General features: G+C 38.7%; 1 protein-coding gene and 1 pseudogene across 5 annotated transcripts; both read right to left on the bottom strand.

Moving 5' to 3' along the window:
- Positions 1-84: 84 nt before the first annotated feature.
- On the bottom strand, positions 85-2,115 carry LOC103717036 (UDP-glycosyltransferase 73C6 pseudogene; annotated as a pseudogene). 3 transcript variants are annotated; one of them, XR_015974062.2, is made up of 2 exons: positions 1,980-2,115; positions 85-1,826 (listed from the first exon to the last, which is right to left on the bottom strand). The product of XR_015974062.2 is annotated as a UDP-glycosyltransferase 73C6 pseudogene, transcript variant X2 (transcript). The 3 variants fall into 3 exon arrangements; XR_015974061.2 differs by having other exon boundaries at positions 1,926-2,114; XR_015974063.2 differs by having other exon boundaries at positions 85-1,816; positions 1,926-2,114.
- A 5,737-nt stretch (positions 2,116-7,852) lies between these two features.
- Positions 7,853-13,852, bottom strand: LOC103717047 (protein S-acyltransferase 11-like). Of its 2 annotated transcripts, XM_088712070.2 has the most exons (6): positions 13,409-13,852; positions 11,245-11,479; positions 10,792-11,090; positions 8,730-9,057; positions 8,561-8,633; positions 7,853-8,186 (listed from the first exon to the last, which is right to left on the bottom strand). In XM_088712070.2, exons 1-5 carry the CDS (start codon positions 13,430-13,432, stop codon positions 8,563-8,565), a joined length of 957 nt encoding a protein of 318 aa, XP_088568196.2. In that variant the 5' UTR covers positions 13,433-13,852; the 3' UTR covers positions 7,853-8,186; positions 8,561-8,562. The 2 variants fall into 2 exon arrangements, with proteins under 2 accessions (XP_088568196.2, XP_088568195.2); XM_088712069.2 differs by having other exon boundaries at positions 8,561-9,057; positions 13,409-13,839.
- Between the last annotated feature and the right edge of the window lie 443 nt (positions 13,853-14,295).

Here is a 14,295-nt window from a genome sequence, read left to right as displayed (position 1 = left end):
GAGTTCCTCAGGAATCATTCAGATAGAACAGCAAAACAGCTTTCTAGCATTAAAGAGAAATAGAAGCATGCAGTTCCATCAAAATTTTGTTATTTTTCAACTTAAGTATTTTTTTTTTTTGAGGCAGATTTTTCAACGTAACTTTTTATATTAAAAGAGCTACATAAATAGCACATTGGCGACCAAACAAATCAAAACAACCCAAACCTTCAGGTATCCTCCACCTAATAAGCACTAAAATTCTCCATAGCCTTCTCACCAGCTTTCTCTGCGACGTACTGAATCAAGCGTGTCATGCTCAAATAGGAGGACCCACCCTCCTCCATAGCCTTCTTTGCTTTCTCCCCTAACTCCTTTGCTCTCCTCCTCCTCTCGTCCCCTTCCTCCCCTTCATCCATCAGCCTCTCTACAGCCTTAGTCAGCTGCTCTCTCTTCACCATCGCTCCACCCTCCTCCCCCGTTTTCCCCCACTCGGTCGGCATTTCGGCTCCGACCGCCACGCCGATCCCCAAAAGCTCCACGATCAACTTCTCATTAAGGAACTGCTCGGCGAAGAGCGGCCAGGTTGCCATTGGCACGCCTGCGCACACGCCCTCCAGCGTCGAGTTCCACCCACAGTGAGTCACAAACCCTCCGACCGCCGGGTGCGACAGGATCATCACCTGTGGCGCCCACCCCTTGATCAAAAGACACCTTGAATCCACCCTCCCTTCGATCCTTTCCAGAAGCCACCTCTCCACCTCCTCCAAAAGCTTCTGCTCCGCCTTGATCATCCAAATAAAAGGCCTGTTCGAAGCGAGCAGGCCGGCGCCCGTCTCTCTCAGCTGCGAGGATGAGAAGCTGCCCATGCTGCCAAAGCTAACGTAGATCACCGACTTCGGTTTCTTCGAATCTAGCCAATCTAAGCACTGCTCCTTGTCGACCGATGACTTATTCCCCCTCTCTGCCATGTCCAACCTTCCTTTGTTACGAAGGGAGACTGACCCAATGGTCCACGCCTTCTTCCCGGTCGCCTTCTCGAGGCATTCTGTATATCCTGGCTCCAAATCATCAAAGCTGTTCACGATCACTCCATCTGCCATCACTTCAGCATCTCTGACCTCCTTGTAGATCTCCAGGTGCGGGTTGTCCTCATGGAACTGCCTCGGTAACTTCCACCTCGTCATCTCGATCCGATGAGGCAATCCCGGCAGGATGAAAGAATGCGACATCGAGGGCATGGTCTCATGCGTTCTGTAATGGTACAAGTTGTGCAAGCTCAAGAGGGTGAGGCAAGAGTAGCCATTGAAGGCGAGGCGAGGGACTCCGAGCTCTCGAGCAACTCCATGAGCCCATGCTTGCCCGACGTCGATGATCATGCAGCTCGGAGCGAGTGACGAGCGGCTGCGAAGATATTGCAGCAGAGGCCCTCGTAGATACTTGGTTGCTCGGAAGAAATTGGGGATCAAGTCACGGGAAGGGATGCTGTCGACGTTCTCGCAGCCCTCCGGAAGGCCAAATTCGGCCGCGGGGAAGCGGAGGGTAACGAAATGGACGAGGAGGCCGGAGGCGGAGATGCGGTCGATGGTGGATTGGATGCGGGCCGCATTGACGGGGGTGGTGATGACGGAGACCGTCACGCCATGCTCGGCGAGTAGGCGGGCGATGTCCACCATGGGGATCATGTGGCCTTGGCCCAGCCATGGGATTAGAACAAAGTGGAGGTTGGCCATGGTGTTGGAGAAATGCCTGGAATTGTCTAAAGATCTCTCTTTTTGTCTCAAAGGAGGGAGGGTTAGAACTTAGAACTTGGCCCAGTCGTCCCAATGGAATTTTACTGAATAAATCTTATAAGCACAAGAAAGAAGAGACAAAAGAAACATTAGAGTCGGAGAAAATAAGCAAACTGGAAGCAAAAAAAAAAGACAGGAAGAAGAAGAGGAGACCGGAAGGACGGGGAAAGGAGGAGGGAAAACAGAGCCTTCTCGGACGACGAATACCAGACTAAAAGAGATGTTCGCAGCTACAGAAGAGTGGACATGGAGGTGCGCTCTTGGAACAAATAGCAGCCCATTCCTTGAAGTCGGATACATGGAGCACTCCTCAGTCCTCGTAGGGCCAGCCACAATGGGTAGAAAATATATTCTTGGTGGCTGGAGTTGAGGTGACGAATGTGCATACGTTATTTTTGCTATAACGGGTGTCCCGTGCACGTCGAAATTCTTGCTCAATGTGCGCGCGTTTAGCGTGGGGCGGTAGAGAAGAGTTGACACGCATCTTATTTTAAATTGGACCATTACGTGAATGGGGTACACGTCATGTCTTCTCCCCCTAACCAGACCAACAAATAGGTGCAGAGAGGTACTGCGTCAGTGCTCTTTCCATTTTTATCCTCGATTAGGTCTTTAAGCTTCACGATTCTGTCTTGCAGAGCCAAAGAAGGCTAGCTCCCTTTTGATCTAATCCGTATTAAAGAACAAATTATATTAATTCTACACCTGATGTACAAATTTAACGATACATCAGACCAATAACACCGCACCATGGGAACATCCAGATCAAGAATATATACACACACATCTTCCAAAATATTTAAAATTATTTTTTTAATATATATTCTCCTAAATATATAAATATATATATATATATATACATCTTTCTAAATATTTAGATTTTTTAATTATATACATATCCTTCTAAATATTAAAATTTACCTAAATATCCTTTCAAAATTGATATTTACATGTGTACCCTTATAAAATATTTGTTTTACATGTCTGCTCTTTTTTTCTTTTTTTTCTTGCATATGTGCCCATACCATCTGACGTTGTCAAAAAATTAGCGGTTTAAAATTGAAAATGACTGAAATATCCTTAATGGATACACATGCAAAAAAAAAAAAATTATAAAGGTATACAATCAAATTTATCTGATATCTGCTCCTCAATGTTCTGTGAACATATTACTCAAGAAATAGATTCATTCAATAATTAGATAATCAAAAAATTTATGAAAGTTCTTTCACTAATTATGGAATTATTCTATTTTTCTTTAGAGATTCAATTTTCTAGAAAAAGAAAAAATCTAGTGTATGGAGCCTATCTTGTCACGGTAATATTAAATCAACCACCAGCCTGCACACAAAATTTTTTTTGGCTTAAAAGATAAATATTAAAAATCTCATACACTAAAAGATAAATATTGCAAATCTTTCATAACACTTTCTTTAAATAATTTATAAAGCTAAAGATAGAACTTGGCCATCATGATATAAAAAATGATACAGTGAAAGGCTGTCTATATGGTGGAGAAGGGAGTTGGAGAAATGATTTTGAGTTCGGACAGAAACGTGAAAGAGAGGATTGAGAGAGATAAAAATTTGTAAAAGAAGCTAGAGATATTAATTTCCAATGAGACTCATTAAACTGTTACCCGCTTCAAGGGTAAAAAGATACTTTCATAATTTTAACTAATTTTTTATTTAAATAAATATAATTTTGGCTAATCACGTTAGCTAAATCACTATCAAAAATATTCATATAAAAATAGTATTTTATGAGGGCATGCATGTATATATCGATTTAGAGGGTATTCATGCAAATTCATATATTTAGAAAGGTATTTATGCAAAAATTCAAAAAAAATTACGTGTATACCCTTCTAGATATGTGAAATTGCATGAATATTCTCAAAAATTGTTATTTGCTTGTATACCCTTATAAATGTTTCTTATTATATATTTATTCGTTAAAGGTATTTTAATCATTTCAATTTCAAACCGCTAACTTCTTAACAACGTTCGATGGCATGGGTACACACGTAAAAAAAAGAAGGATATGCATACAAAACAAGTGTTTGATGAGGTTATACATGCAAATATCAATTTTGGCAGGATATTTACACAAATTTGAATATTTAGGAGCATATGTATGCAGAAAACCCTTACAATTATTTTAATACTTTTATAAATTACTATTTGCATATATATTTTCATAAAACATCGATTTTGCATATATATATATATATTTAGCACATATATTTATACCATGTAACATCATTAAAAAAATAAATAGTTTAAAGTTAAAATGACTGAAATATCCTTATAAGTAAACATACAAACAAAAATTTCATAAAGGTACATGCATAAATAGTAACCATACGAGGGTATTTATGCAATTTCTCATATTTAGAAGGATAAACACTCAAAAAAAATCTATTAAAAATGATAAAAACTTAGTTGATACTTGCCAAGTCTTTTATGGCTTGGTCGAATGACAAGTCCAAATAAAAACTAAATAGCATTTTCAATTTTTCTTTGTTTAAGATTTTAGCTTAGTCAAATTGGAATATTGGATGATCATTTTGGTAACTCTATTCTTTCAATTGAATTTCATGCAATGATTATTAGCGGATCTATACAGCTATATATTCTTCATTATTTTTGAAATATTTAAGCACATTAAATTTAAATTATTTATAGAAGTTTAGATCAGTGAAATAGCTTTTAGTGATTTATAAACGGTGAATTATTCATTTATTGAGACGAAAATTTTACAAAGACATCATGACTTTTTCTATAAAATTTGATGTCAACATGGGCAGCATTATAATATTAATTCTTTTATCACCCTCTTCAATCAAGAGTACCTGAATTACCTTTACTGAAATTGACTTCTACTATTCGTGTATATACCCCAAAGCTTGTGATTGAATTATATTTAATTTGGGGCACATGCTCAAACGGTAAAGGTGAAATTCAATTAAGATAATTGAATTATTCTTAATGGAAGAGGGTGATAAAAAATATCAGTATTATCATGCATTCTATATTAATTTCAATTTTATAGAATAAATCATGTCATCTTTTCAAAATTTCTTCCTCAACAAATAAACAACTTAGCACTTATAAATCACTAAAAAATGGAGTTCAGATTATTTTTTACTAGATTTGCTTGAATGCATGCCCTTTAAATATGAGTGTGTGTGTGTGTGTGTGTGTGTGTGTGTGTAAAGCCGAGTGCTCGAGTCTCTCCCACCTCATCTCCAACCACAACCCTTTCCCCACCCCGCCCTCCTCCGCCGGGACCACCTCCGCATCCGACCACCACCACCAGCCCGCGGCCTCCTGCTTCCTCCCCACCTGCATCATACCCGCCGGCTCCCACTTCCTTCCCAGGCATCGCCGCTGCTGGAAGCTTGGCTGCCACGGCCACGCCAGCAGCCTTGAGCTCGTCGTCGAGCCTGTGGACGTTCGCTCCGTGTCCTTCATCGGCACAGACGAGTATCTCGCCCTTGAGAACATCTCCGGCGAGGGCCAACTGACTTGGTGTGCCCTCGGCGTCTTCATCGAGCTCCTCTACGGCGTCACGCCTTTCAAAGGCTCCAACAACGAGCTAACTCTCTTCAACATCATCGCCCGGGTGCTTGAGTTCCTAAGGAACGCCTCTCCTCCTTCCCCTTCCGCCTCGACCTCAGCCTCCGCATCCCCTCAAAGCTTTCTCCACCTCCGCCATGGACGACACCGCCACCGCCGCCCCCAAGGCCTCATGTACCGGTGCCGCTCCCAGTCCCTCCGCTTCGCATCCGCATCCTCTCCGAGACCATCACCTCCGTTGACGTCGCGGTCCACCCCTTTTGCCCCGAGCCTCTGCCACGGCCGACTCCGTCTCCTGCCGCCTCCCCTTCCCCGATAGCGCCCCTATCTTGCGGAAACACACCATCCAAGTCAGGGCTTGTTTGATTTTTTATTATTTTACTCACGGACACGTAGCAGGTTATTATTAACTCGGTTTACCGTTGAGCTGGTATACTCGGCATAAGATACAAGTATACAACCTAACTTCCATATGCCCAAGTTGATCCAAGGATCCGGAACGGATAACATAATCTTGGAAGAAGACTCAGTTCCGTGGATTGGAGAGAGAAAGCTATTTAGAGTATTCTGAAATTTATTATTTTTTTTATTATTTTGGATATATTCCTACTAGGCTTGTATGGATATTTATTTTAGTAAAAAAAATAAAAATAGTAATTTTTTTTTGGATAACTAGTTAAAAAAAAATTATGAGGATGCACACCCATTTTATCCTGAGGCTTATTTTATTGCTCGCCTTCTATAAAGCCAACATATTTACAGGAGCGAAAGAATGCTGCCAACTAGGTTGCCACTTATGGGGCTAAGCAATATGAAGCTGTTCTGTGGGAGTCTACGATTACTTTTTCTGTGAACATTGGTAATATTTTGTGAGTGACACGAGTGGCTGGCTACATTTATACTAGGACTCGTTGTTATAGCCGTCCTCACATACCACAAAAAAAAAAAAGCCCAATGCCATGCGTGGCATCTAACATAGCTAGTGCTAGCAAGGGTTCGAGCCTGACATGGACCATGGTTTTAGTTGATGCGTTTCTTCTAGCTAAAGAAGAGCCAAAGACATAGCTTCTGGCCTGTCCGGTTTTCAAATCCTCGTCCAAGATGCTAATTTGTTGCTAGGAATTACTGGAGACAAGCAGGAAAATCCATCATCATTGTTCATGTTGAAGTTCTAGAGATGTACCATCCGAAAATTGAATCTAGGACTTCTAGTTGCTAAATGTAGTCATAGGGGCGAGCTAATAAGAATGGTAGGATATCCAGAATGCTCAACCATTAACATCAAATAAGTGGGAAGCCACTACCACTCCATAGCCCAATACACTAGGTTTTACCATAAAAGCTTATTGAGCTATATCAATGGCCAATAGAACCAATCACAACTAACAAGGCGATAACGATGCCAACCTTTTGAAGACAACAAAAGAGGGACCCTTCGTGGTTCTTTTTATGCATCATAGAGGATTGTGCATGCCTGGATTGCCGTCACAACACCCATCTCGGAAACCAAAGTCTCTCTAGCACAATCTCCCCACTTGGAGTGCTTGCAAACTCAAAGATGACAGTTTCAATTTCCAAAAGCAGTGAGAGCCTTCCGTTTCCAAGACGGATGGCTTAGCGGCCGGCAATCCATGCATGCACAGCTCCGAGGTGCAAAAGATGCATGCAAGAGATCCAAACTTGAAGAAGAAGGCATATAATCTCATGAAATTCTTAAAAGGATACTCCCAACTATATGCGATCTTCTAATCTTGTAGAAAGCGAAAAAAGGGTCATCGCTCACTAAAAAACCTTTTGGACAAGCTTTTATTCCTTTCATGGCTCTTCCTAGACTCACCTAACTAGAGGTTTATATTCTGAGCGTTGAGATGGTTGTTTGTCGCATATTGTTCTCGAGCACTGTCGGTTTCCACAAACTCCTAGTCGACTATCATTCTTCAACATTGCTAACCGATCAAATTCTAATCATAGAAACACTATTGCCCATCGCCCAACACCTGTCTTAATGGTTCAAATGAATCTTGCCTTGCATTTTAGTAAATCGTTTTAAAGATCTTTTGATTCATATCATTGCTCTTGCTTCAAGAACCTACTGCACAAATCAATAGAAAGAGGGTTATGAAATGTGATTTTTCTAACTTTTCAATAGAAGTTTATTTTATTAAAAAAATTGACACATCAAATATCTATTAAGAGATAAAGAAATAAATAGATAACTAAAATAACCCCTGAGACCTTGCTTATAATAATTGAGCACCGCACATCTTAAAAAAAAAAAAACACTAAGCCTCCATATACTCAGCACTCTTTGCAGCATATTCTGCTACGTACTGAATTAAGTTTGTTATGTTCACGTAAGAAGAGCCACCCTTCTCAATAAAGCATCCAAAACTTCTTATATAATATCATGCAGTTACGACAATAATTCATAGGTCTATGATGGTCGAACATAGCACAGCCTACATGTAAATAATGTCGAGGACTTGTACAACAAGAATCTAGGAGTGAAAATCGAGTTTTTGCATTTAAAGTATTTAATTTAGCAACAGAAGACCTTACACTGATGAAGACAGTAAGCACAGTAATAACTAAGCCTGGTAGATTGCAATATTACGGAAAGAAAATAGAAAAAAATTCCAGCTAGATGCCAATCCGTTCAGTTTTTCTCTATACCAGAATGCCCTCAAACTCAGTTGAAAGTATCTGCTACCTGGTTAGCCTATCGAACAGCATAAGAGACTGCTTGGTTCTGGCATTTGACATCTTGGTAAGCAGGGTATGCCACAACGCAAACTCCAAAAGTGCACATCATTTAGAATATCTAAGTATCATTCTGCAAATCAGCATCACCATGTTTTAGTAAAAATGTATAAGAAGAAATTCTTTAAGAGCAAAGTTTTGCATTAAGGTCCATGGGAAAAAAGAAGGCTCCTTGGCATTGGTTGTGGAAATAATTAAAACAGAATACATACACCAATAACCAACACATAAAAATAAGATGTCAGATATAAAAGTTATCCCATTAACTTATGGATGGCCAGTGCATATAACTAATACACAGTATGCAATCATAACTCTAGGCCGAAAGGGTATAAATTATTATGCCACTAAGGATGGTCACTTTGTAACATTATACAGAGGCAACTCATAAGGAATGATTTAACTGTGTTATCTACAATGAAAAAATATAGAATAGTTTTCAGTTACCTCTACAAGATCTTGGAGCTTGATGTGTCCTGAAACTTTCCAGCATTTGCAGGACCCAGTGATACCCTCAAAACTGAATATGGACAACGAAAAAAACGCAAAAGGTTTTGGAACCCCTTTTCTCCATGCCAAACATTCTGTGAATTTATGCGGTTGATGAAAGTTCTACCTTCATAGATGTAATGGAGCTGCTGCCACAACAATGCACTTAAACCAATCTCCACAGACAGGCATGCAAATGCCAAATAAATAAGAACAAGGCCTCTTGCTGACAAGCGCAGTGCTGAGCTAGCTAAGGCCGCGATGATCTCCTTTGCTAACCTCGTACCACTCACATTGTGGAAGCCAGTTGAGCCAAGTGTTCTAAACTCCAAAGGAGGCCAGGTATGAAACCCAGCAAATAGTGTTATCAGGACAACGTAAGTGCAACTAATGATTGCAGAGATAAGGAATGCAATGAAAAACAGGTGGTTTGCTGCTCCAACGCAATTGCCTATCTGAAGAGAAAGTAAACCGTATAAATGAATCTGCATGAACTCCCAACAGATGTTCTTATCATGCTTACAGGAGTGATGTAGTTTACTAGATTAATTGGTTTTCACTGCATTGTTACATGCATTTTAATTTATATATGAACATGTAATCTTAAAACATACAGTTAAGCAAATCTAAATAATAAAATGCTACCACAATTATTCGATAACCATAACCATAATTAAAAAGTCCATCTGTTCAATGAAAAAAAAAATCTTACAGATCAAGATCAGCTCCAATCAAATGTTGCATGCTCTATCAAGGAATGCCTTTCTCAATCTCTTATTAGGAGATTCATCTAGGTTAGTAAGATTTTCTCTACCATGGAAACTAGAGGAGAAAATGGATCAGGTACTTATCCATCCGGATTTGTTTCCATTTCCCAATCAATCTGGATATCAATTCAAATAGCACCAACTAATATCCATATCTTTATTTCTATCAATAAAAGAAAAGTGGATGATATACAATTATCATATCTGTACCCAAATTTCCCATTCCATTTGCAATTCTATTTATTCTCATATAGCTCTCATAAACTTCCAAGGGGAAATGAATGACAAAATCAACACCTTTGTTTCAATTTATCTTCCATATAGTGACATTTTTTATTTGACGACTCATAAAATTTAACCGTCCAATTTATATCAGCATTTACATCCATGTTGCCAATATTCAATTTGTATCGATATCTGTTTAAAATAATTATGGATATAAATTTTAGGATACAATTAATGTCCATATCCATATTGTATTTGCCAAATAAAAATGCACATTGATATGGATATATTGTTGGTCGATCCATTTTCAACCCTACAAGAAATGAAATCTTCCACATAATGTTGTCTCTCTTTGCATGTCATAACAATAAGTTTTATCACTTGGTACAACTCCTAAACTTCCTTTCTTGCACAAATATTAAAACTATCCAACTTAGTTATAAAGCATCTATAACAATATCTGACAAAAACAATACAGAACACCAATAGATGCTCTCCTCGTACATGATAACACCTTATGGATCTTATCCACTGAATTTAAAACATTCCCAACCTAGGTTTGTTTAGTGCAAAGAAGTCCCATATCTTGGGATGACCAAGTGGCATCTAATTAACGTGTTGAGTCTTAAAGAGTAAGTCAAACCCTTAAAGAAACTACTAGCAACTACAATGTAAATATTCCAGAGTCTGATAGAAATTTGAGCAGCATTAGATTTGCAAGTCTGATCTTTAAAGAAAGTTGCCAGAGTTAATCCCTTTCATGTATCCATGAAATGACATAGTAATCACATTCCCACTTCAAAAGTCCCTTTTCACTAATTTTGTTATTCACCTCAGGCCCATGCACTGCAACACATGTCATGATTGTCTTTCTTCTGTCTGTCCTACAATAAAAGCTTGCACTTTGGCATCCTTTTAAAAGCAGCCTCTATTTCAAGCAGTATATTTTGAGTCTGTCTTCCATGCACTAATCTGTGCCTAACCTAACAGCCTCCAAAATATCCGCATGATCTATAAATGCACCTGTCCAAGCAAAGTTATAAGATTATAAGTTTATAATTATAAGGTGAGCAAGATGGGAAAGGACTAGTTGGTCATGGTTAGATCAACCCATCATCTTCTGTTACGATTCAGAAAAATTCAGTCCAATAAATTTCAACAGTGGAAGAAGGGGCAGTAAGTAACCATTTCACTTACAAATGGGCAATGATGATCCATATCCAACACACACATTCTACATGAACGGCAATGATGTGCTCTTGGGGGCTTTGGCTTTGCACAGTAAATGCAAAAGGTGTAGTTCTCTAGGTCACCTTTTGCCACAACTGGATAACTACCCCAGAGTATGTTTCGTGGTGAGCCAGCAGACCTAAAGGCTGCCAGGCAGAAGCTAGATATGGTACTGACAGACAAAATGGCCGTTAATGTGGAGTGGAAAATCCCACAAAAATAGCTGATTGAGAAAACAACTGGGTATACGCCCCAAACACCAGCACCTGTCATGAGTCAAAATAGAAGACAAAAAAATATATATGAAACAGCTTAATGCAAAAACTGGATGCAGCATCATGATGTTAAAAAAAATGCAAACAAGAATTTACTGATCAAACATGTAAAGTAAGTACAGAAAGAAATGAGTTTGCAACTTACATATCACAAATAACACAAAGAAGAGAAGAATAGTAACAAAGAATCGGTCCCGCACAACTCTCCAACGAGAAAAGCATATACTGTCAGGTTTTCTCAAAGCTTTGTTTCGGTGGGTTATTGCTCCGCACCATCCACACTTGAATATAGTTGAATCAGTTTCAAGAAGAAGGTGCAACCCACAGCCCCAACATGTTGTCTCATGATCCTCAGATATGGATGCAATACAGTGCTCTTCCTACATACAAATACAATGAATGTTCGAAAATAAGTTCCATCATATGAATGTGCTTGTCATCATACATAAAAGAACTAACATATTGAGCCTTGGAAGGCAATTCTTCATTGAAGGACATTAAAAGACAATCCAGCTAATGGTCAAGCAAGAATCAGCATCAAGTCTGTTGCTAGCTAATCCATATGCCAAGCAATTGGTTGTGCAGAGTAATGAGAGAAAATCCCGCAGTCTAGTGAAAAAGTCAATACACTTTAGTAATCCGAACATGCAAATTTGGTTAAAAACAGATAAAAAAGCAAAAACTTGATTCATGCCTGGTTGGGACCAATTAGCTAACGAGACCACATGGTAACTAGAACGACACAATCTATTTTGTATTAGTTATCGTTCAATGCTATTATTTTTCTTTGTTTAATGCAGTGAAGTCCCCATGTTATTGATTCTCTGATGAGACTTAAGGTTTGCCCCTTTGTCATGGATCACAACCTTTCTTTTTTCCAATACATATTTTCGCCTTATTATGATATTAATTGCATAATTTTTTTGGTGGCTCGGAACAGATCAGTAATAGAATATTCCAATATGATCTAATCTAAATATTATGTCTAGATTCCAAAACCATTTCAAAACCAAATCTTGAATTTTGCTGCAGTAAGGCCTATGGAATAGAAGCCATGAAACACAAACTGTTTGTGCGTGCTACCAAGTTACAAGGGCCGATAACCAACATTTACACATTAGGCTGTAGAGGCCAACTCAAAGTGGAAACTACTAGATGAAGCCCCTAAAAATATGGCATTCATCGAAGAAAAAAAAAAGTGTCTAAAGCCCACACCAGTCAGCAATCCTAGTGCCAAATACTAAATGAGGCCGCGAACAAGACAATCCCATGTTCAGAAACAACAGCAATGGAAAGTCAGCATGAGATTAGGTTGCTTGAAGGCAGGTTGCTTGATTATACCAGTGAAACTAAAAATAGGTTACATTAGTGTGGCTCTGGTCAAGTCAACAGAACTTGGTTAAAACCTTTACCAGTTTGATAGGCCGTATCTTGTTATTATGACCTCCCTTGTTCCTATGCATGATATCATGTTTGTCCCAAACGTTCTTCGATATAGAATACAGTTATTCAGACATTATAATCTATGCAATGCTCATTCAATATGTCCTACTCTTCTTCTGTCACCTCGCATTCTGAAACTTCATACAACATCAGCAGCCTTGCTCATGTCAACTCTCTAGCATCAAAGCTCCACTTCATTCATACACTCAAATTACGTTGAATGTCTTCATCAATTCCATTCTTCATAGCGAAATATATGAGTTCTAATTAATTACGAACTGTATTCCACATGTTAAAGCTTTTAACAATAACTCACTTAAGAGCTTGTCAGTTGTTACTCTTGCAGAAATTTCATAGAAAAGAAAAGGAACACAATTGGAGTCCTAGGCATGCCTTCCATAATCATGAAAACAAGATAAAAGAAATGAAATTAGTAGAAGAAATAGTTCAAAAGGAATTTATAGAGAACAGATTATATAGGATCCAGAAGAGATTCTTATCGGCTCAAGAATCAAAAAGAAAGAAGGAAAGAAATCAGAAAATAATTGCAGGAGGGCAAAAACTGCACAAAACTTGGATCGCAACGCCCAATTTCACAGCGAACACTGTGGATTGCAACTTTATGAAGAGAACAAGCAAAGTCCAAATTCCAATGGTTTTCCATCACTGCGCATATATAATATAAAGGCAAGGAAACCATCAAGAGAGAAATGTACACAACCAAAAGCCACAGCCTAGCTAATTAAATTCTCGATCCTCAAATTAGCAGAGAATTCAGAATAATCCAGTACCAATAGAACCCTAAAAGGAAGACAAGAATAGAATCCGCAAACAGAACTTCAGAGAAGGAGCGAGAGAGATGATACCTTGACCGTATGCTCACCGTCCATTGGATGTTTTAGGGAAGAGATTCTCTCGCCGTTCTTCTGGTAGCTGGAATTCCTCCTACGGGGAGTACAAGGCAGGAGAGAAGGGGAAAGGGGAGGGTAATACGAGGGAAGTCTCCAAGGACATTTGCCGGCGTCTTGGCCTTTCGGAGCTCCGTTTTCCGATGAGTCGGATCTTTCCGCCCCTCTTCCTCTCCCGGGGAATGCGATGTCTACTGTTTCGGCTAAGCAGCACAATGTATGTCTCGGTCCGAAGTCCGAACTTTGAATTTGGACCTGGCTTGTTTGGGTCAACACGGTTCGTAAAATATTTTATATTTATTAGATCATTTGAGTCGAACAGGTCATATGTGATCCAAATCCACCCGTCCATTCTTCTACCGTTACACCGGAAAATGATAAAAATGGAACTTTAACAAACAGTCATATCACTTCTCAAACACATTACCGTTAAAATAAAAATAAAAATAATAAATTTTATCAAGGTTTTAATTTTTATAGGACGAAATGCCCTAATTTCTCCACCCATTTGGCTCTCTCTACTTTTTTTTTTTTTTTCTTTCTTTCTTTCTTTATTTTTTTTGACCCATTCTTTCTTTTTTTTCTTTTTTTTTGCTTTCTTCTTTCTTTTTCTCTCATCAGGATAACGTTTTGAAATCCTATTTTCTCACGAGACAAGGCAGACAGAGCACCCGTATCTCATTTTTCTTTTAAGATAAAAGTCTCAGAAAAATTTAAAACATTGAATTTTATCCTTAAAAACAACCATAAAATTATAATTTAAGCACATTGATTAACTCTTTTCTCGTGCCCTATAAATCTAAATTAAATGGCATATAATTTTGGCATGTAAAGGTCATGATCAG

This window comes from Phoenix dactylifera, chromosome 16 (assembly GCF_051530095.1).
Source record: "Phoenix dactylifera cultivar Ajwa chromosome 16, Ajwa_hap1_PhDact_Kaust_v1.1, whole genome shotgun sequence".
Classification (NCBI taxonomy): Eukaryota; Viridiplantae; Streptophyta; class Magnoliopsida; order Arecales; family Arecaceae; genus Phoenix; species Phoenix dactylifera.
Note: the sequence above shows the minus strand (reverse complement) of the source record. Positions and strands in the feature narration are given on the sequence as shown.